General features: G+C 52.2%; 1 protein-coding gene across 1 annotated transcript in view; it reads right to left on the bottom strand.

Annotated features, from left to right (window-relative positions):
* The window catches only part of LOC102433006 (GATOR complex protein DEPDC5), a gene marked incomplete at its 5' end in the record, with an annotated part of 49,618 nt that overhangs the window by 6,977 nt on the left and 20,154 nt on the right, over positions 1-22,487 (bottom strand). Inside the window, 12 exons of the mRNA XM_023745008.1 lie at positions 2,020-2,244; positions 3,265-3,373; positions 4,047-4,179; positions 4,665-4,742; positions 6,159-6,313; positions 12,335-12,446; positions 16,113-16,246; positions 16,809-17,028; positions 18,136-18,303; positions 18,722-18,839; positions 20,618-20,778; positions 21,446-21,602. Coding sequence (XP_023600776.1) covers positions 2,020-2,244; positions 3,265-3,373; positions 4,047-4,179; positions 4,665-4,742; positions 6,159-6,313; positions 12,335-12,446; positions 16,113-16,246; positions 16,809-17,028; positions 18,136-18,303; positions 18,722-18,839; positions 20,618-20,778; positions 21,446-21,602 — 1,770 coding nt within the window. The remainder of the gene's footprint in view (positions 1-2,019; positions 2,245-3,264; positions 3,374-4,046; positions 4,180-4,664; positions 4,743-6,158; positions 6,314-12,334; positions 12,447-16,112; positions 16,247-16,808; positions 17,029-18,135; positions 18,304-18,721; positions 18,840-20,617; positions 20,779-21,445; positions 21,603-22,487) is intronic.

The following is a 22,487-nucleotide window of genomic DNA, read 5'->3' as shown; positions in this document are numbered from 1 at the left end:
ACACAGATTTGAGCAGGTAAGCCACAGTTTACCTCCCCCAATCTAATCCTGCCCCTGCATTTATAGTTGAGGAAACAGCAGCCAAGGAGGGAAAATGTCTTGGTCAAGATCAGAGTCAGAACCTCCGCCAGCTGAACCCCTGACCTTCTGATCCCAGTGACCCACGAAGGGACACAACTGGACCAGCCATCCAAACCACATCACAGTCCAGGGCAAGTCTCCCTTTTCTGGTCTCGACCCCGCAAGGCAACAGTTCTATAATCTTGCCTCAAGAAACCTCATCATGAGGCCGAATGCCCTGTTTCATCAACCGTGTGTTACTCAAAAATTCCAGGTCAGTATCAAACTAGCTCATCCTCCCTGGGTCTCCTGCTCAGAAATCCTACGCAGCCACAGAGGAGAGCTCTGATCAATGAAACATGGATGAGTCACAGCCTCCCTGCGTGCCTTCTCCTCTGGCCACCTCGCTTGTAATCATCCCCTCTCCTCCTGTTCCTGGTAACCCTTCCTCCCAGTGTAAGCCTCCCGCTCACCCATGGTCACCCCGAGGCCTGGCCAGGATCCCACGGACACTGCTTAGCTGGCTACGATACTTAAGGCGAAAGAATTCGGTGGCTCCGATGCTAAAAGTCTCATTGAAACTGGCACACAAATCCCTCCAGCCCTGACCGGCTCTGACTCTTGTCTTCCTGAGGCCGTGGTGCAGTATGGCCGGGCGCAGACACTGGAGAAAACACGCCAGTCCTAACACTGCATAGAGGCAGAGCCTGGGGCAAACTCCTTCCCCTCCCTGAGCCTGTGTCACGAACTCTGCAACATAAATCACAGCATCGCTCCGGCACGGGAGGAGGAGTAAATGAGGTAACTGTCTGCCTGCTGCAGTGCCGCCTCATGAGTGATCTAGAAACCAGGGCACGAAGGCTGTCATCGCACGGCACCGCCTGGGGCAGGGCAGGGCTAGAGCAGCCGCATCACCCACGGAAAGCACTAGAGCAGCCCAGGACCACGAGGGCAAAGGACAGCGCTTGCTTTGGGCGGCGGCTCACTCCTCCCACCAGCTCTGAAAACACCCTCGCCCGGCCTGACACCTGCAGAGGGAGGTGGGCCTCCCTGGTTTGCTGAGCTCCCCGATCTTGGCTCCTTCCTGGAATCTTCAATTCCCTCCCAGGCAGCCATTCCCAATTGGGGGCAATTTGGCACTCCCCTGGGGAGGCCGGGCAATGTCTGGAGACATTTTGCCAGTGGGCGGTGCCACTGGCATCCAGTGGGTAGAGGTCTGAGAGGCTAAGCACACCCCCCACACACAGAATGATCTGGACCCCAATATCCACAGTGCTGAGGTCGAGGCCCCTGCTCGCTGGTTTTGCACATTCTGCACGAGGGACTCACATCAGAAGAAGCCCTTTTATCGAGCACTTTAAAGGAAAAGACGTTCTTCAAATAACTGCTAGTTACTCCCCACCTAAAAGGAGCCCAAATCTAACGGATGTTTTGCAAAACACATTCCTACAACGTGTTTTACACTTGCTGCCATCAGTGCCCCTGATTTTCTGCCTCTAACCTGGGCGATCCTGAGCGACTGTCGCCAAGCTCGTAAGAGCAAAGAGCTCTCTGTGCTGGTCTGAGGGGCGCGCCCTCTGAGAGCGACGCTTGGGCTTCTGGCACTGGGTCGGGCTCTCTGGGAATCTCTCTTGCTTCCCTCAGCTCTCAGGAAAAGAAAGTATCACCGTACACCATCCAATACGTATTTGAAGTGGCTCATTGTACCTCTGTCTCTGAACCTGACCTTGGGGAGAGCGGGACGCTGATGAACACTGTTTGTTGGTCGGGACAATAATGAGCTCAACCCACTCACAGAAGCCAGCGCAGGAGCCTGCGGTGCCCACAGACCGAATGGCCGGTGTGACCGCCACGGCGGCTTCGATCCCAGTTCCCAGGCCTCGTCCCCTTGGGTGGTGGCCACGCTGCCTCAGCCACCCGCCAGCGCACCGCCAGGCCCTATGTGGGTCGGGCACCTACCTAAGAGCGCAGCGGCCTGGCTCCGTCCTCCGAAGCTGCGGCTGAAGGAGCTGTGCCTGCTCGCGTAGGAGGCCGGCCGGCTTGGCAGCCAGGGCAGGAGGAAGGCCGGGATCTCCGAGTGCAAGAGCTCTTCGGCCACGAAGGCCACCTCAAACCACTTGCGCTGGAAGCTGGCGAAGTCGTCCACCGCGGGCGTGTGCCAGGTGGTGGGCTGCTGCACGGCCACTGAGGAAGCAGAAGGGAGAGAAAGCGCCTTGGGCACGAAGGCCTGTTTTCTTACGGGCTGAGGAAAAGTGATCCCCAAGAGGATAGCAATCCTAGCTGGTCAGAGCTGGCTCGCACAGCAAGCTACAACACGGGTGAGCCATAAGCACATCACGCTGAGCAGAAGAAGCCAGCACAAAAGGCCACACTGTAAGAGTCCCCTTAATAAAATGTTCACTTTGACCGGCATTTCTTCAACTTGAAGGTACAATGGGTCACACTCAGAAATGAAGGGAAGAAGGCAGGGGCACACTAGCGGCTACAAGGGAGACGGCCTGCCCAATCCGCTCTGACCCATCCCTGGGGAAGAGCGGCACAGGCCGCTTTATCGGACGCACGATTCCTGAGACCCATGGCCGGACGCCTTGTCTGCAGGACGGGAGTCACGCAGCCCTGTGCGCCAGGGGACCACAGCTGCCTGTCTGCGTCCTGGCTGCCTCTGGTGCTGTGCGAGCCAGCTCTGACCGGCTGGGATTGCTATCCTCTTGGGGATCACTTTTCCTCATTAAAAAACCCGAAAACAAACACATAAAACATATCTTGGGAAATATGTTAGGTCTTGATGGTCTTCCTGGGGGAAGAAATGGAGCCTGTAGGCCCAGCGAGGAGAAAGTGCTGTCAGACATGCAGGTTCGAGCCCATCATGTCATCCTCAGACCCACCTGCACTAGGTGGGGGCGCTCTAATCAAAGCCAGCTACCAAAACATGGCCCGCGGGAATTTGCTCACGCCAGGTCCCTTGCCCTCCTGGAGGGTTATCTTCCATTCACCCTGTTCCCACCAAGAACGTCCTGTAGCTTTAAGAAACCCGTGTTGCTCCAGCTATGCTTAAATTAAACACGAACGCTCAGGGAAACGGACAGGCCCGGCACAACTTGGAAAACCAAGTGACCCAAGAAGCTCCAGCAGCAGCGCCATTTGAGAGAGGAAGTCACCGGGCAAAGCACCGGCCCCGTGGCCCCAGCGTGCCGCGTCTCTGACCTCGGTCGGGCTCTCTGTCCATGACTATCTTGTAGAAATAGAAGCCGTAGATGAAGGTCCGCCAGACTTCGCCAGACGCGTGCGTGATGAGCTGCTCCTCCAGCATTTTCTGAGGGAGAGACAGTGAAACTGAAATTCCCGCAGAGGGACATGTGAGAGGCGCAGCCCCCGTACAGGGCGGGGTGGAGGGAATGACAGGGCCCCAGGAGACCGTACCCTCCACCCCATCAGCCATAGCTGCACCCTGTGAAGTGCTGTGCCTGGTGCAGACAAAGCTATAAAGTACAAATGTGTATTTTAACATCATCAAATATTTCAAACATACAGAAAAGTATAAAGAAAACCCGACTTCAACAAAGTTAATATTTTACTATACTGACATCGGATCTTTTTAAAATATATTTTTATTGATTTCCGAAAGGAAGGGAGAGGGAGAGATAGAAACATCAATGATCTCAGAGAATCATTGATCAGCTGCCTCCTGCATGCCCCCCACTGGGGATGGAGCCCACAACCCAGGCATGTGTCCTGACCTCCTGGTTCATAGATTAACACTCAAACACTGAGCCCCGCCGGCCGGGCTCACCCAGATTTTTAAGTTGTGTCTTTCAAAGCAAGTCAAGCTCCTTCCTCGATTCCAGACAGTCCTCACACTTATTAAAAAGCAGACCCTCACCCCCCGGTCCAGACCTTGCTGCTGGAAAGGGCGGCCCCTTCAGAGACGGGCTCTGGCTTCCCGGGCCTAAGCAGATGGTTCTGCGGCCCCGCCCGGGCTGTCTCACCTGCATGATGTCGATGGCCATGGCCGGCGTCTGGACGCCCTCCACGTTGTTCACCAGCCAGTGCACCACCTCCGCGCTGATGAAGCAGGAGGGCGAGAGGCCCTTCTGTTCCGAGAGCAGCTGGACGCCTGTCCTGAGTTCCAACGCGGCGCGCAGGGAGCAGGGCGCGTGCGCACCATGGCAACAGCGGAAAGAGAAGATGGTGAAGAAGAGACTCGTGCTAAAGCGCTTACTATCTGGCGTGAGCAACTGCTCTCCACTATTTCTAGACCCAGAGAAACCCCAGAACAGAACAAAAAATGGTGTGAAAGGGGGAAAAGGAGAAGAGAAAGCAAAAAGGACCTGACATTTAGAGAATATACTTGTCAGGTACAAGACGAGGTGAGCTACATAACTATCCTATTTAATCCTTACATCCAACCTGGGACTTCTATTGACCCATTTTACAAACCAGGTACGTCTCAGAGACCAGAGAGGTCAAGGGACTCGCCCAAGGTCTCACAGCTAGTGAGCAACCAAGTCAGGTAGGACCCCACCGCACTGCACTGCCCGAGCAGGGCCCGGCTTGGGCCTGCGGACCCTCCCGCCCCGGCGCTCACACACGCGCCCAGCACTTACGAGGGGTGCTTCATGGCTTCCAGGATCTCGGCCAGGGTGGAGGCCGACGTCAAGGAGCTTGCCAGCACCTGCTGAGAGCTGGGACAAAGAGCGCCTGGTCAGCAGGGCCAGAGCCGGGACCTGAGGAACCGTCCTTCTTACAGAGCGGGGACCTTGGACAGCACTGACATTAAAGGTGACCCAGAAAATTCTGGATCGCGACATCCTGGGGTTATCTTACGGGAAGGGGGGGAGGTTCTTACTTCCAAAGTGTATACATTAAAAAACAAAAAGAATTCCAAGTGATTTTATGTCCACACTTGCTTATTTTTAAAAAAATACGTTTTGTTGATTTTAGAGAGAGGGGAAGGGGTGCCACCCATACCCACGCTGAATGGGGACTGAACCCAGCACCCCTAGTCCCCACTCCCAGGCTCGGACAGGAGGCGGTCCCACCCGTGTGAGCGCAGAACTCAGCTCCTGCGAGGAAGCCCACCTCCTCGTGGCGTACCAGCTGCTAGCAAGTTCTTTAGCACGAAATGGAACCTGTTCTATTTCCATGCACTGGTCCTGATTCTGTCAATGTTGGTCTCCTTGTCTCCAGCCTACACACCCCCAGTTCCTCTTTCCTTTCAAAAGCAGAAGAAACCTGCGCCCCTGGTCTCGCAAGCAAGGAGGAAGCAGGGACATGCACTCCGTCCCCAGGAACCAGGCAGCCCCTCCGACCCTCCCCGGCCAGAGCCAGGCTCGATGGGGATGGGCCTGGGAGGCGACAGAGACGAGGCACATCCAGGCCTGCTTGCGCCTCTGAACTGATCCTCCGCTGGCCACAGTGAACGGGCTGCGTGCGTGAGACATGGGAAGCCCGGCCCTGCACGTGTGACGTGAAAGCAACGGAGTGCTTCCGACAGCGCCGGCAGGCAGGCTGCCCGGGGCCCTTCTCTCTCGGGGGACGGGTGCAAGAGGCAGTTTCTCAGGCCACGCAGCCCAGGGCTGCTCCATCAGCCCGGAAGGCGGCAGGAACAGCCTGGGCAGATGGCTAGGGAGCAATTACGCAACAAAGGAAATAAAAAAGAAGTTCCTCTGATCTGCCAAGGGTATAACAAGCTGGGGTGTGGGCTGCTTCCCCAAGCAAATGAGGTCCGAGCGGCTTCTGTTCCCTCTGGATGCTCAGGATTGGGAACAGTGTGGCCCTATCTGGCCACAGAGGGCGACCCATTCACTACCCGTGCATTTCCTCCAGTGGCACAGACCCACTGCACGCTACCACATGGGAGGCCTCTGCCACGGGAGCCACGTGGAACAGGACTGACTGGCTCAGAGCCCCCTCCCCGAAACCCACCCTGCATGTCTGATCCTCCGCGGGGACCTCTGAGCTCTCCTGTGAGCAAGGCAGGGCGCAGGGCATCAGCCCAGCACAGGTCTGGTAAGAACGGACTGGGAGTCGGGACTTTGGCCGCCCAGCCTCCGCAGCCTCTGCGGGCGGACCATCCCACCGCCCAGGAGGAGTCTCACCTGCTGTCACTGGGGTTCGCGGAGGTGAAGCTCTGCTCCCCCGCGTTCTGGGAGCTCCCGAAGGTCTGGCTGTTGCCTCTGTCCGCGGACTGGCCTGTGCTTACCCCCAAGCTGGTGCCGTCCAACCCCGGGACGGCCGTCTGGTCCACAGACACCTGTACGTTAAAAAAAAAAGAAATCCTGTAAGGCTATTTACATTTATGGTCCTTTTCTTTTCTTTTTTTTTTCTCTTTTTTTAAGGGGACTAGGAGTACTTGAACACTTCTAAAATGAAGCTTTATATCATCAGCTATGTTGTTAGATGCTGCACAAATTACTCCTGCTAAGTCAGGGCGTCTCAACCTTGACACTACTGCCACTTGGGGACAGATAAGTCTGTTGTGGGGGCTGTCCTGTGTGGGACATAGAGCAGCATCCCCAGCTCCTACCCACTAGATGCCAGTAACACTGCTCTCATTATCTCCCCCAGCCCAGTTGTCATGAATAAAAATGTCTCCAGATAGTACCAAATGTACCTTGGGAGGCAAAATTGCCCCTCATTCTGAAAGAACCATTTGGCTCTCAGTTTGGGGGGGAAAACACACCAAAAACACATAGACTCTGCCAGCACCATAAGTACACAGAGAAAGGCCGCAAGAGGCAACTTGCTATTACCAATCCCCATCTGCTTCTAACCAGCAACGCTTAGGAACGGGTACGGCACTGTCATTCTAAATTAGAAGCGAATGGAGGACTCGACCCAGCTCTCAGGCACAAAAGTGTGGCTCTTCCGTGATGCCCTCTGGATCCTGGTAATGGGTTCCCTCTTATCTACTGCCCCTGAGAACTGCCACACCAGCCTAAACGGAATGATGTCTCCAAAATTTACCTAATTCCTGCGTTTCATTTCAGTGGAGATGAGGTTAAGGAGTTATCCTCTTCATCAGAAATTGGCAAACATTTTCTGGAAAGGACCAGACTAAATATTTTAGGCTTTGTGGGCCATACAGGGCTTGTGGCAACTACTCAACTCTGCATGGAGAGGCACAGAAGCAGCCGTAGACAACGTAAACAAATGGACATGGCTTTGTTCCAATAAAACTTTATTCATAAAAGCAGATGGTGGGCCAAGTTTGCCCATTCCCTGATGCCTGCTCTATGTTCATCTTTCAATCTTTCTATCTTTCTCTCTCTCCTCTCCCTTCCTCTCTGAAATCAATAAAAATAAAGAATTTCTAAAGAAAACAAAGCAAGCAGATTTTATGTTATGTATATTTAACACAGAAATGAAACATAAATAAAGTGCAATTTAATTTTGTGTAAGTATCTGATTTGAGTAGAGATAATTTTCTAAGAAGTTATATGTCTTCTTAACAACATACCTGGTGGGAGATATAAATTTTTTCATGTGTCCTCCTAAGCTCTCAACTCTGTTATTTCCAATTGTGGGAACTCATCCACTTTTGTTCTACTGGTGAATTCTACCATGTGAAGCTGTGCGGACTATTACGGGATTTATAACACAATTCTCTTATTCCAGATCTGTTGATCTTTTTAAAATATTTTTTTATTGATTTCAGAGAGGAAGGGAGAGAGAGAGAGAGAGACAGAAACATCAATGATGAAAGAGAATCATTGATTGGCTGCCTCCTGCACGCCCCCCACTGGGGATCAAGCCTGCAACCCAGGCATGTGCCCTTGACCGTAAAACCCGGGACCCTTCAGTCTGCAGGCCGACGCTCTAGCCACTGAACCAAACCGGCTAGGGATTGCTTTTTCTTATGTTAAATTCTAATCTAAGTCCAAGAGGGTCTCTTGTTAGAAAGCAAAAGTTTAAGAAGTCCGACCTGAGTCTGTTTTAAACCAAAAATGCAGCGTGCCGCACACACTGAGAGATCACAGATTCTGGATGAGGACTCAGAGGTCCCAGCAGGGATTTGCCCCGAGTCGAGCAGCTCACTGGGAAGAGGTAGGTGCAGACCACACAGACTGGTGGGCAGAATGGTGCAGGGGCTCAGCTACTCGCCAACTGTATGCCTCCTGACCAGCTAACATCCTTAAGCCTCAGTGTCCTCATCTGGAAAGTGGGGTGATAATCCCTGCACCTCACACCCTGTTGGGAAGATCAGATTTGCAGAGCCCATTGCATAGTAGGTGGCAGAGTAGGTACTTAATGCTGATTTTCTGACTTCTATCCAGTAAGGCTCCCTTAACCTCCACCCTTAAACTCTCAAGTCCCATCCTCCTTAGCTTGCCCTGCTCCGCATAAGCCTCCTCAGCTCTCTCAAGTCTCTGTAGCTAAGCCGATTTCACTCACTCAGGGGTCTTGGTAAAGGACTGGGAGCCCCGTTCATCGCCACCCAGGACCTGTCAGGACAGTCATTGCTAATGTTGACTACAGAGCAGGGGGGTCACGGGTCGAGCCTGTTGGTCCTGGATTTAAAGCCCAGGTCGGCACCATGCTGTGCAAAGTACAACTTCTTTGCCTCTCCATTTTTCCATTTGTAAACTGGCCCTAACACTTCCACCTAACGCACCGGTGACGGCGTGAGGATAAGTGAGATGGTGCTATGTCGTGGCAGATAGCCACTGAAGCATGTTAAGGCTTGGGAGGCCCTTGGAGATCTGGCCCAAACCCTTCCTTTGACAAACGTGTTCCGGGAAGTCCAGTGGCCGGAGGAGCTGCCCAGGCCGCACACGTTAGCCTCTGACAGCACACGCCTGTTAGTAAATGTCTGCTGGTTTCCGCCACTTCCCGCTTCTCACCCCACGGTTACAGACTTCTCTGGTTGTATTAGGAGGGAAAAAAAATAAGCGTTCAGCCCTTAAGCAGGTGTCGTTCATGCTGCTTGTATTATATGGACAAAACACCTCAAAGGGAAGAGGCTGCCACTTGGCGAAGAATCGGTGGCAACTCTGGCACAGAGAGGCAGAGGCAGGAAGCGTGAGTCAGCGCTGATGCGACCATTTGGTCTCTGACATCCATCATTTCCATCCCCCTCTGCCCTGGCCCAAACCTCGGATGGGAATGGACGCCTCGGAGACCAAATTCAATGTCAGCTGCCCTTGAATCTCAGCCGAGGTCCCATCCCATCTGTCCTGAGCCGAGCAGAAGGCTTCTGCTGACCGGGCAGGCGTGCGTGGGCTGCAGGGTTTGACTGACCTGCGAGTAGAAGGCAGACGACGCTGTGCGCGGACTGCGGACAAACTCCATAAAGAAGGCCCCGTCCTGGAGTCAGAGGAGGAGGAGGCAGTGGCGGCAGCAGGTGCAAGAGAGCGAAGGAACGGAATGTGGACCCGTGGTGAGCCATCAGGGGGAGGAGCGGGGGACGAAAGAAAAACAAAAAACGAAAACAAGGAGGGAAGGAGAGAAACAGGGCTCATGAAGAGAATGGGGGGGAAAGAGATCCACCAGGGAAGACAATATCCAAATGCAAAGCACAAGCAGGACTCGCACCTTCTTGGGCAGAGCATCCCGTCACGTGGGAGCGAGCACCTGGCTTAGAAGGTGGGTCCAAGCTCCCTGGGGCCTCCTGGGAGCCCGGCTCGGAGGCGTGTGCCCTCCCACATAGCTCTTGGCTCCCTTCAGGCCTATGCCCAGGGGGAAGGGGAAGCTGGAGAGCAGCTTGGAGGGGGTGGTAGGGAAGGCGCTTCAGGGGTCACTTCTTGGCCTCCCACCAGCCTGGGTGACCAGCAGGCCTCTTGGAGAGATAGTCAGGGCTTGAGGCTTTCAATTCTGTCGCTCCCTAAACATGGCAGCCAGATGGGAGAAGAGGGTTCCATGCAGGAAAAGTTCTGGCTTCATTTTCTGAGCAAACAGGGGATAAAGAGGCAGCAATCCTTTCTCTTCCACAGCCTGTGTGACAATGTCATAATGTCGGATGCACAGGCACTGGGGGGAGCTTCTGAAAGCGCCTTCCTCTCCCCGCCTGTCCCTGTGGGCCTCAAGTTGCCACGTATTTGAGACAAAAATGACATAGAAGCCCAGGCAGTGTGGCTCAGTGGTTGAGCGTCAACCTATGAACCAGGAGGTCATGGTTCAATTGAGCCCGGGTTTCGGGCTTCATCGCCAGTGTGGGGCGTGCAGGAGGCAGCCGACCAATGGTTCTCTCTCATCATTGATGTTTCTCTCTCACTCCCTCTCCTTTCCTCTCTGAAACTATAAAAATTTATTTTTAAAAAATGACATGGAGGACTTTTCCAATGACCCCTCCTTCCACCTTTCTTATGGCTAAGAAGGCCTCTCTCGTCCTGTCAACATGTTTTTACTTTGGATGCATTATCACTGACACACGATAGATCTGAAGGCCTCTGCTTTCCTACGACCTTCCTTCGATCCTGTCAGCAGAATCACTGAACTGCCTGGCTGTGTTTGATCAATACTGCCGCCATTTCCCACAGGCCACTGGAAACCGGGGAACCGACCATGACAACACGTGCCTGTGGAGATGCAACCTCGGGTCCCCTTCCACGCATCCCAACCCAGACACTGCCTGGAGACATCGCCAGGCGGTTCTGAGCATGTCAGCCAGGGCTCTTCGCGCTGGCCATCGCATCACACCTGTGCTTCTCCTCGACGACACGGGAATCCACACCGGGCATGACGGGTGGCCATCCGTCTGGATTTTAGTGTTCAGTTGGAAGAGTAGGAGAGTGTTCTAAATAGCACTCGAATATCGGGTTGTTGCCACATTTTAGCCTGAATGCTGGTGGCTCTATAATTTCTCTACCGTTCAGGCCTGTCCCTGGCACTCTTTCTAATCCTCACAGAGGGCAATGAGCAGAGGTCAAAGTGAGGGTACTTTGGGATTCTCCTTGTTCCATCCGGGTCCCTTCTCTGCCAGAACATACAGCAGCAGAGGTGCTGATACTGCTGAGATGTATATACATGCAAGTGAGGATGGGGGAAAAGCTTTTCCTTGACCCACAGGTCATTCCTTACGCACAGACTGTCCTTAGAACTGCACCTGAAGTCACAGCAAACTACAGCCTGCAGGCCACATCCAGCCACTGGCTTATCACAGCCTGTGAGCTAGGAGAGGGTAGTAACTGCTTATGGAAGTACCTACGCAAAAGCCTTGAACTTGCCTCTTGGCCCACAAAGCCTGTATTCCCCAAGGTTTGCCAACCCCTGATCTGCAGATTTCACAAGCTGCCTATAGACTCAGTTATACTTTTTCTCAGATTTTAATCCCTCCATCCTTGTAGTCTAATGCTAGTAATTGATCCTAAAAAAATAACCAGCAATGTGGTCAAATAATTATCTGCAAAGATGCTATTTGCAGCATTATTGATAATTGTAGAATTATTATAAAAATGTACGGAAGAATTTTCAAAAGTTGTTTTTAAAACCAGATGGAAAAAGCAAATTATAAATGAAGGGCCATCCATCTGATGAAATATTCTATCATTACTTTTAAAACTCATTCTTTGCAAAAATAATGATATGGGCAAATGTTCATGACAGGGAAGTAAAATAAATAAATACCAAGGTGGATATACAATTTGAACACAATTTTGAAAAGAAAATACATCTATTAAATCTCCTTCCTTTCTTCTTAATGGAGGTCAGATAAAAGGACATCTGATCGGCTCACCTCCCACACCAGACGATCTCAGGGTCTGGATTTCCCAGAGGCGTGGACAGAGCCAAGGCTACTGGTCTTAAAGGTGTGCGAAGCCCGACTACAGTTCCCGCCCCTCTGCTGTGCCTGCCTCCTATTCTGCTCAGAGGCCCCAGACTCAGGTTGTGTTTTTTGTGGTTGTTGTTTTCAGGAGTCTAAGCAAACTGACGGGAATTTCATTATCAAAGAGTGAGCATCCTGGACCTTTACTTGTAGATAATTTTAAAAAAAGAAAAAAGAAAAACAGTGAACTCATGGCAGATGCTTCAGGAGCTTCCTACCTGCCCTCCGGGGGAGCCGGAGAGGTGGCTACAGGACAACCAGATGGCCAGTTCCAAGGCTCAAGCCAGGCCCTGGGCCGTGACCAGTACCGTTTAGCCTGACTGCTTTCCATCTGCCTTTACCGAGCAGCCAGCCTCCTTACAGTTCTGATCAGGAAAGTTCCTCAGTAAAAGTAGTCACGCTGCAAAGGGCGCAACACAAGGCAGACCGCCTCGAGTCCTCAGCACGCCAGTCCTAGACCCCACCCTGCCCATTGGGTCTCCCGTTCCCTGCTGGAGTGGCCCCCTTTACCTTCCTCGGGCTGTCCACGTAGGTGGGAGTCATGGCAACGCTGCTGCTGCTCTCGGCGGGCTGGGCGGAGCTCTTGCCACCGTGCACAGCTGCCTGCTGCTCTCCCAGGCACCTGGAAGGACAAACACACGCCCGTGGCTCGCTCAGAGCCCCCGAGGAAGGACCCACGGTAGCCAGATGACACGAAGACAGCGCTGTTGCTGTCATCTTTGTTTTTTGTTTGTGTTTTTTTTTAAATCCTCACTTGAGGATTTTTTTGCATTGATTTTTAGAGGGAGTGGAAGGGAGAGGGAGAGACAGAGAGAAACATCGATGTGAGAGAGACACAACGACTGGTTGCCTCCCCCACACACCCTGACTGAGGTGATCAAACCTTCAACCCAGGTACGCGCCCTTGACCAGGAATCGAACCCATGACCCTCCGGTGCGCAGGCCGATGCTCTAACCACTGAGAAACACCAGCCAGGGCTCAAAAACTTTTCTTTAAGGTTTTCTAATATCAAATATTTCTCCAATCACCTTCAAAAATTTCTTGGCAGTTTGTTTGTTCAAAACAGGATTCAACTAAGGTCCCTACACTGCAATACGCTGTGTCTCTTAAGTCTCTTTCAAGCTATAAACGCCTTCTTATCGCTCTTGTCCCTGCCGTTTATCTGTTGAAGAAAGCAGCTCGCGTGTCCTGTAAACGGACAGCCTGGGAGAGCCGATGGCACCCTTCACTGCGCATCCCGTTCCTCTGGGCCTGCGCTTCCCGAGGCCGAGAGACGATGATGACAGGCGTGGGCAGATCGACGTTCAAGGGCCAGCCGCCTCCCTATGCGCGCGTGCTTCTGTCTGGAGGCCCCTCGTCCCTCTCTGGCGACGGCAGTTGCCGCTGATCATCTCTGCTGATCTACGCGTCCATTAGAGCCCACACATGTGATGTGCTATCATCCGTCCCCAGCTATTCCCTGGAATACTGAGAAAAAGAAAACTTCCCCACACCAATGACTTGCTACTCTGGGGTGCAGTTCATACAGGAGAAGCGGAACAAGTGCTGGGTTCCTTCCCTTGTCCCCTCGCATCACTGTCTCCCTCCTCCCGCGACACAGCCCCCCTCCCCCCTCACCGTGTGGTTTCTTCTGAGCCCCACATGTGATCACACACTGTGACATTCCCTTGGGTAGGCCACGGCCGGGGAGCAGGGCCAGGAAGTCTTGGCTACCCACAGAGGCCTTACCTGACACCCATGTCAACCCCCATTTACTGAGCTGCCGTCTGGCCCGTGGACTAGCAATCAGGGATCCAGGGACCCTGTCCTTGCCCCTGGAAGCTCCTTGTCTAATGGCTCAGGGGACGGGGCTGCCACAAAATGACCAGTCACACGTATTGTGCACGTACATATGTGAGAACATGCGTAGGGGCACACGGCCTTCTGCCGGGAGGGCGGCAACAAGGCAGTAACAGCCGCCATGTGGGGGGTCTCTGCTCGGACCCAGCTGTCCTCATTGTCCTCATCTACAGGAGCAGCGAAGCCTGCTGCTGGGTACCTGCTGCCCAGACGGCTCACGGCCACGCTGCTCATGGGCCCAAGGCCAAGATCCCCGGGGCCGCCGCCTTCCAGGAGGGCCTGACTGAATGGACACGCCTCCGAGAAAGACGGGAGGGAAGTGGAAGAAATAAGCACAGTTATGCTGGCATGGCAGGACTAAGGGGACATTTAAAAATTATTTTTCATGCCTGGCTGTGGTGGCTCAGGGGTTGAGCATCGACCTATGAACCAGGAGGTCATGGTTTGGTTTCGGTCAAGGGCACATGCCCGGGTGGCGGGCTCGATCCCCAGTGTGGGGTGTGCAGGAGGCTGCCGATCCATGATTCTCTCTCAACATTGATGTTTCTGTCTCTCTCCCTCTCCCTCTTCCTTCCTTTCTGAAATCAATTTAAAAATTATATTTAAAAAATTCTTTTTCATAATAAATAAAGTTGGGTCAGCTTGGGGCAGGAAATTAAAAAAGCACACAAATGAAAAACGCTGTGTGAGCAAACACTGTACGAAGGTCTGCTCCCTCTGTTCTGCCTCCAGCACTGAGAGAACGCACCACGTCACAGAAAGGTGCGGATCTCGCCTCTCCGACCTGCCTCTTGCTCTGGGGCTAGCTGAGTCTCGCCCCTCACACGGGACCCCTCCTCCCCCCACAAGCCATCCTTCCTCTTCCAGGCTGAGCAGAAGCAGGCTCCTTGGAGCGTCCTGAATGGTGACTCACTGACAAATTAAAATAAGACCCCCCCACCCCCAGCTTCACACCCTTCCCAGCAACATATGCTCCTTGTTCTTTTTTCCAGCAGGAAAGGCCTACGACTAGTTGCAGGGAGAACCTGCCAGGCAGGGTCCTGGGGTCTCTCCTTGGGCACATGAAGGTATTTTTGGAAGAGGACCCCTCAGTCATGAGCCCAGCCCCTCCCAACTCTCTTCCTCTCATTTGCTCCCCGTCAGCCTGCTATGTTCTCCACGTCCCCACCTGGATCCCTTCCTTCCCATGTCACCATCACCCTCCCTCCACCTCTGCATTCTCGCCTGGACCAGTGAGAGCCCACCCATGGGCCCCTGACTCCTGGGCCCACCCACCGGGCCTTCCTACACGTGGGGCTCAGCTCTGAAAACACCACTTCTGGCAAAGACACTGAAGGGCTATTTCATGATGTTAAGGGATTGCTGTAACTTTTTAGGTAAATAATGGTTTCACAGTTTTGTTTTGCTTTGTTTAAGAAAGAGTACTTATTTCTCAGAGACATACTGAAATGTTACAGAGGAAGGGATACATGTGTGGGATTGAATAAGAAATTAAAAAGGAAGATGAGAGCAAGTGGGATATAAATGAAACGAGATTGGCCATGAGATGATAACCAGTGAAGCTGGGTGATGGGTAAATGGGGAGTTATTATACCAGTCTGTCTATTTTTTTTAATCTGTTTGAAATTTTCCATGAAAATAAAAGGCCTTTCAAAGGATCGCTCTTGCTAAGGTAAGGACAGCCTGAACTCAACTTCCCACGCAGACTCTGTAATGGCATCTCCCACTCGGCCTCATCCTCACTCCATGTCACTTCCTGAAAGCTGAATGGATGCGGGCTCCTGCTGGGACCCTCACACCAGACACACATGGCCTAGTCCCCTATAACATCGCGTCCAGGGACCCCTGCATCCCTTTCTCCATCATTCACGTCCATTGTCCACCTACTACGTGCCAGGCACAGCACACAGCCTCTGTCCTCAGCGCACAGACAAGTCGAGAGAAGATGAGCGAACCAGGGGTGGCCTGGAAGAATACTGACGGACACAGGCCCAGGACTCCGGGAAGGACCGGGGCTCCCTGACCTGGCTGGGAGAGTTAAGGGGGCACAGGAACTGCTCTGTCATGTGACATGTAATCCTAAACTTGTCTAAACCCACAGAATGTACAACACCACGAGAAAACCCTGAGGTAGATGAACTACGGCCTTTGGGTGACTATGTGTCGATGTAGCTTCATCAGTTGTAATAACTGTACCACTCTGGTGGGGGATGCCGATGAATGGGGGATGATATGTATCGTATATGTGGGTACAGAGATTCCCCATTTGTGTGTATGGGAAATCCCTGGACCTTGCACTCAATTTTGCTTTGAACCTAAAACTGTTCTACAAAATAAATTCTACTAAAAACAAAACAAAACAAACAAAAACAAACAAACAAAACAAAACAAAAACCCCTCTCTGGGCCACTAAGTGTAGCTGTAGCCTCTCTCCGCCCAGGCACTTACTTCTGGCTGGCCTCCATCTCCAACAGGGCAGACAGGGCCGAGGTTCCCTTCTTCCCAACCGGGGGGCCGGCCGCCTCGAGGGAGTGCGTGGAAATGGGCCCCGCCATCTGTAAGCCTTTCATGGCGGCCCCTTTCTGAAGCAGAGAAAGGAGACAAGGCATCAGCCCCAGGGGGCCCCTCAGTGGAGGCATGACGCTGAGGGAGAGAAGGCAGCCCCGAAGGGTCACATTGTGTGATTCCATTCATAGGACATTTGGAAAAGACGAAAAGCGTAGTGATGGAGAACAGGCCACTGGCTGCCAGGGATGAGAGATGAGGGGAGAAGGTGGCTATAAAGTAGGGGTGGGGAACCTTTTTTTCTGCCGAGGGCCATGTGGATATTTATAACATCATTCGAGGGCCACACAAAATTATCAACTTAAAAATTAGCCCGCTCGATTTGGTCGAACATTTAATGAACTTCTAATGCCTTGGCAGGGCCCGACCAAATGATTTCGAGGGCCTTATACTGCCCGTGGGCCGGACGCTCCTCACCCCTGTTACACAGGGTGGCACGAGGGAGATTTTTTTTGAGTGACGGAAACTATTCCATATCCTGGAATCTCCTGGAGTCTCCTGGAGTGGTCCCTGAGAAAGGAGGAGAAGGTTCCCAAATCCCAGACCAAGCGCCGTCCCCAAGGGCCCCGGAACCCTCACCCGCATCATGCGATCTGAGCGGTGGCGCCGGCGGATGCGGTTCAGGCCCTCCACGAAGCGGATAAAGCCATCCAGCAGCTGCCACTCCTCCTCGTCGGCCCGGGGCCGGTCCCCATAGATGTCGCAGTGGGCTTCGCCCTCCGTGATGCGCTTGGTGGCAGTGACACAGGCGGGCAGCAGCAGGAAGCGGGTCCTCCAGAACTTCAGAGACTCGATTAAGCTGTGGAGGAGCCAAGGAAGAAAAGCGGGTGGTGGTGAGAAAAAGTAGATCATGAGAGCACCATCTCAACCCTCTCCCCGAAGCTGATGTGTGAGGGACCCTCTCCCCATGATGTGCCACAATTCAGGGGGCTTCACTCACAACACAAGCTGGCTGTATGCCAAAGATAATTAAAAAAATAAATTCTGAAAAAACAAAAGAATTGACCTCAAGGTCACGGTTCAATTCCTGGTCAGGGCACATGCCCAGGTTGCGGGCTCGATCCCCAGTGTGGAGTGTGCAGGAGGCAGCTGATCAATGAATCTGTCTTATCATTGATGTTTCTATCTCTCTCTCCCTCCCCCTTCCTCTCTGAAATCCATAAAAATATATTTTAAAATAATAACAAAATAAAAATGTAAAAAACCCACAAAAACACAAGCTCAGGAGGAGGAACTGGAAGACTGCATTTGCTTATTGTTCCCAGAGATGCCAGGATGCTTCTGTGCGCCCGGCCCGGGGGAGCTGTGGCTTTTTAATCCCCGAAGTCATAAATCACACAGAAAATTAACAGCAAAGCACCACAAAGTGGGCAGGAAAACGTTAAGAGAACATGACCCGCACTGACATTCCACCACCAAGTTTTCTAGCTGTTTGTCTTTAGGTGGTAAAATCTATGTAGCAAAGTCTACCAATTTAATGACCATTACGTGTCCATTTCAGTGGCATTAAGCACATTCCCGCGGTTGTGCAACCATCACCACCATCCATCCCATCATTGAGTTTTTAACCCAAATGCAGACGTGCTTTTGTTCTTCCAGGTTCTTCTAAAACCGACATCATTTTGTAATCAAAGGCCGGAAGCGTTAAAATATGGATACACCCAAAGAACTTGTATGCATACTTGCATAACCCATGGACACAGACAATAGGGTGGTGAAGGCCTGGGGCGGGCTGGAAGGGTCAATGGGGGGAAAAGAGGGACATATGTAACACTTTCAACAATAAAGATTAAAAAATAATAATAATAATAAAATAATAAATGACTAAATATTGTTTAGACAAAAACAAACAAAAAATATGGCTACACCCAAGGAGGCCCAATGGAAAGCCGAAGCGCCCTCCGACCTGAAGTCCTCCGAGCCGGCGGAGCAGATGTACTGATCTAAGTAGTTCCACTTGTACTCCTCCAGCCGTTCGTGGGAGAATTCCACCCAGCAGGACACGAACTCCGAGTCCGAGTGGGAAGGGCACAGGCTGTAGGTGTAGTGGATCTGGGCCGATTCGTAAGGGTACCTGAAACAAAACGGCCCGGCCGGAAGTCCAACAGAGAACCCTCCCCGATTCCTCCCTACCTTTTCCAAAACACTCAGCACCCTCCTCGGCATTCAACCACCTCATCCCCGGGGGCTGGCAAAGGAGATTTTTCAGATCTCAACTTTCTCCTCCTTCTCTCCTCACATTCTCCATTTTCACTTGGCTTTTTAAGAATCAGGCGAAACGTTATAAACGGAATCAAATCCCTTTTGGAAGTCTGGGAGCTATAACCCTAACATAACCCTAGGAAACAAAACAGTAACTCCAGAAGAGGACAACAACACTCACTCCAACGCCTCCGTGTGAACTGCGTGTGACACACGTAACTGAGTATGTGGACAGCATGTGGACACAACGCAGGACAGGAGCTGGAGACCTGACCTGTCCCAGGACTCACTTGGGCAGGTAGCGCGTCACGGTGATCATCTTGTCCTTCAGGGTCACTTTGTGGAACGTGCGGCCCATGCTCAGCCAGTACTGGTCCTCCTCCTCAGGGCGGTTTCGGGACACCAGGCCTGAGAGAGGAAAAAAGATCATTTTCTACATGTGGTTGCAGGTCATTCCATTAACAGGCACTTGCCTCTCTTCCGTATAGATTCAGAAAAGGAGAGACAAAAGAGATACTTTCTTTGGAGGGTAGTTTCATGGAAAAGCGTTATCCTTTGGTAAAAAAAAAGCTAAAGTCCTGAAGTTAGCAGATTTTTCCGTTATGAACCAACCAGAGCCTGGGGCTGCTGATAGCACCTGGATGACACACACAAAGCCGAACAGCCGGCGTGGCTTAGAGATTGAGCATCGACCTAGGAACCAGGAGGTCATGATTCCATTCCCGTTCAGGGCACATGCCCGGGTGGGGGGCTCGATCCCCAGTGTGGGGCCTGCAGGAGGCAGCTGATCCATGATTCTTTCTCATCATTGGTGTTTCTATCTCTCCCTTTCCCTTCCTCTCTGAAATCAATACAAATCTATATTTTTTAAAAAAATAAAGCTTATAAAATAGTCCCGGTACTCAGAAAGGTTCCTATTCAGTAGAGTCCAGAATAGGAAAAGAAGGCAACACGTGATAAAGATCACAGGGGGCTTTCAAGGAAAATCCAGAGGGAGTCTGAGGCTTCGTCATCAACAATGGGGCCTGGACCGGGTGACCACCGAGCTCCCTCTAACAAAACCACACTTCTCTGATCCTCAGGCCAGGGGCGGCTTAATGGAGCCAAAAACGAGCGGAGATTTTGAGCTGGGTGGCTCGGGGAACAGGGGTCTCATTAGCTAGACGGAGGAAGCAGAAGATTAATGGTTGCTCATCGATTGTTCCAGGAAGTGACCGCTGCTTTCTGATTCCAGGCACCCGCACTTAATTTTCTCTGCCTGCGTCACTTCAGAAGGGCTCTCCAGCGCCTGGCTCCAACTCAGCCGGCGTCACCCAGTCTCTGCCACTGATTAGCCCCTGTCACTCACAGATGACCCCCCATTCTTGCTCCAAGTCAGTAAGCGTCAGTGATAAACAAGAGATGAATCCAGAATAGAAAAAAAAAAGAAAGTATAAGCTTCAGGTTTAGGTGACATCTGAGAACCTGCCGTCTGCCAGGCACCATGTCAGAAACAAATGCAAGTGTCTGGGTCTAGAATAGTCCCTTCGTACTCTGACATCTCAGTCACGGCTCAGCTGAGGTGTCGCCCAAGCCAGGCTGTGACGTTCCTGAACTTGGCCATTCTCCTCTTTGAAAGGAGAGTTATAGATGATAGTTTTAGGATAAATCTGTGCCTAGTGGAGACTTTATTCCTCCTGTAAAGTAAAATTTAGGGGGAAATATTTTGTGTTGAAAAATAATTACTCCTAGCCCTGCTGGTGTGGCTCAGTTGAGCGTCGACCTATGAACCTGGAGGTTACTGTTCAATTCCTGGTCAGGGCACATGCCTGGGTTGCGGGCTCCATCCCCAGTGTGGGGCGTGCAGGAGGCAGCTGATCCATGATTCTCTCTCATCATTGATGTTTCTCTCTCTCTCTCTCCCCCCTCTCCCTTCCTCTCTGAAATCAATAAAGATATATTTGAAAAAGAGAAAAGAAAAATAATTACTCCTAAATTTATCTATTCCCTACCATCTTGAGAGTCTACTTGCACAAATTTAGTAGAAAAGAAAAAATATAGCCCTAGCCGGTATGGCTCAGTGGATACAGCTTCGGGTCTGTGGACTAAAGGGTCCCAGATCCTCCAATAAAAATGTATTTTTAAAAAGTTACATATATATATTTTAAAAAGAAAAAGGAAAAAATGTAAGTCCAAGGAGAACTCACCTCGGCTGTACAGGGGGCTGCTGCTCAGCGGGGGTGGGACGGCGGGGTTGGGTTTCTGCGCCTTGGGCTGCACTATGATCTGATAGCCCTGCATGAGACGCTGGCAAATGAACTCTTCGAACACCTGCTGGGCCGTCATCTGCACACCCTCCTCGTCCCTCCTGAAAAAGCCAACGATTGCTCACACACATATGCTTAGCCCAGGGCGGAGTGACACTCGGAGGCCACGCTCCCATCCTCTCCTTCGCTTCAACCCCACAAGCCAGCCCTGATAACCATTCCACAGTGGTTCATAAAACTAAGTCTATAAATCCGTTCTGGGAGAAATGATCGGTTCAAGAGGTGGAAAAAGAAGGCAGGTAATTCGATGCCCAAATGAATCATCTTAAAAAAGAAGATCCGAACAACTGTCACAGAAAACATGAGAAGGGATCAATGAGGGGAAATGGTTCAAGGAGGCGGGTCAACAGAACTCCAAAGAAAAATAGACAGCCCAGCTGGTGTGGCTCAGTGGTTGAGCATCGACCTATGAACCAGGAGGTCGGGGTTCAATTCCTGGCCTGGGCACTTGCCCGGGTTGTGGGCTTGATACCCAGTAGGGGGTGTGCAGGAGGCAGCCGGTCCATGATTCTCTCTCTTCATGGATGTTTCTATCTCTCTCTCCCTCTCTCTTCCTCTCTGAAATCAATAAAAAATATATATATATTTTAACAGTTCGTGCATCATAACATTTCCTAAGTATACTTTCAGTGTTCTGAAAATTCAGTGTTCTGACGCACACCTGGCCATACCCGGACTGCCCGCCAACACCCTTCCTCTGACACCCACCTGTCCATGTCCGCTTCCGGGAGGAGGTCGTAACAGCCCTCCGTGTAGTCGTTCTGCAGGCCCTGGCGGTCGGGGAAGTAGTCGGTGGTGAGGGGGAGGCACGCCGGAGTCGTGAGAGACTTCCAGTCCACTCCAACTGTGCAACAGAAGCCTGGCACTACAGGGGGGGCAGACAGTGTCAGAACTGCCTCGTGTAAACGGGGGAGGCACGTGTGGTGGCCACGGCAAGCGTGGACAGAGGCGGGCAGGGAGGGGAGCCGGGGGAGAGGGAGGGGCGGGGGGAGTTCATGGTGCAAGGTGACAAAATTTCCAGGCACGGGGATGGGGAGGGAGAAAGAGAAAGAGAGAAACAGTTTGTTAGACAATGCAATGCGCGTGCTGCTTATTCAGTCCCATCATGCAAACGGGATTCAAGCTGATCCTTTCGTTTTCTGCTGATTGTGAGCTATAAGCTGCGATGGCAAGGAGGTTACCGCGGGGCAGGCAGAGGCACACATCGAAGCAGGTCACGTCCCTAGAGCAGGAGCGGGCTGGAGCCCGAGCCTCTCCTGAGACGGCAGAGGGGCTGGCGGAGCGAGGAGGAGAGCTCAGCTGGATTTTGGAGCGAGCAGCACATGGTAGCAGAATTTAGGAATTCTTTCGGAATTGCAAAAATAAGCCACAGATCCAAAAGGGTAGGAAGAGAAATCAGGGTGCTTGGGACAGTTATAAGGCCGGAAGTGTAAGAGACTGAGCTGAACAACCTAGAAAGGAAAGCTTCGGTGGGTAGGTAGAGTGGGCCTGACCACAGGGGTCTGCCCCCAAATTGTCTGCTCTTTGGTTAAAGCGGGGTTTCTCCACCTCGGCACTACTGAGGTGTTCACGTTGGATAATTCTGTGTTGGGGGGAGAGGGGGGCTGCCCTGTGCATTGTGGGTGTGGAGCAGCACCATGGACGCTACTCACTGGACACCAATGGCATCTCCTGGTTGTGAAAACCAAACATGTCTGCAGACACTGCCATGTGTCCCCCCTGGGGACATCATCCCCCCCCCCGCCCCCTC

This window comes from Myotis lucifugus, unplaced genomic scaffold (genome assembly GCF_000147115.1).
Source record: "Myotis lucifugus unplaced genomic scaffold, Myoluc2.0 scaffold_509, whole genome shotgun sequence".
In the NCBI taxonomy this organism is placed as follows: Eukaryota; Metazoa; Chordata; class Mammalia; order Chiroptera; family Vespertilionidae; genus Myotis; species Myotis lucifugus.
Note: the sequence above shows the minus strand (reverse complement) of the source record. Positions and strands in the feature narration are given on the sequence as shown.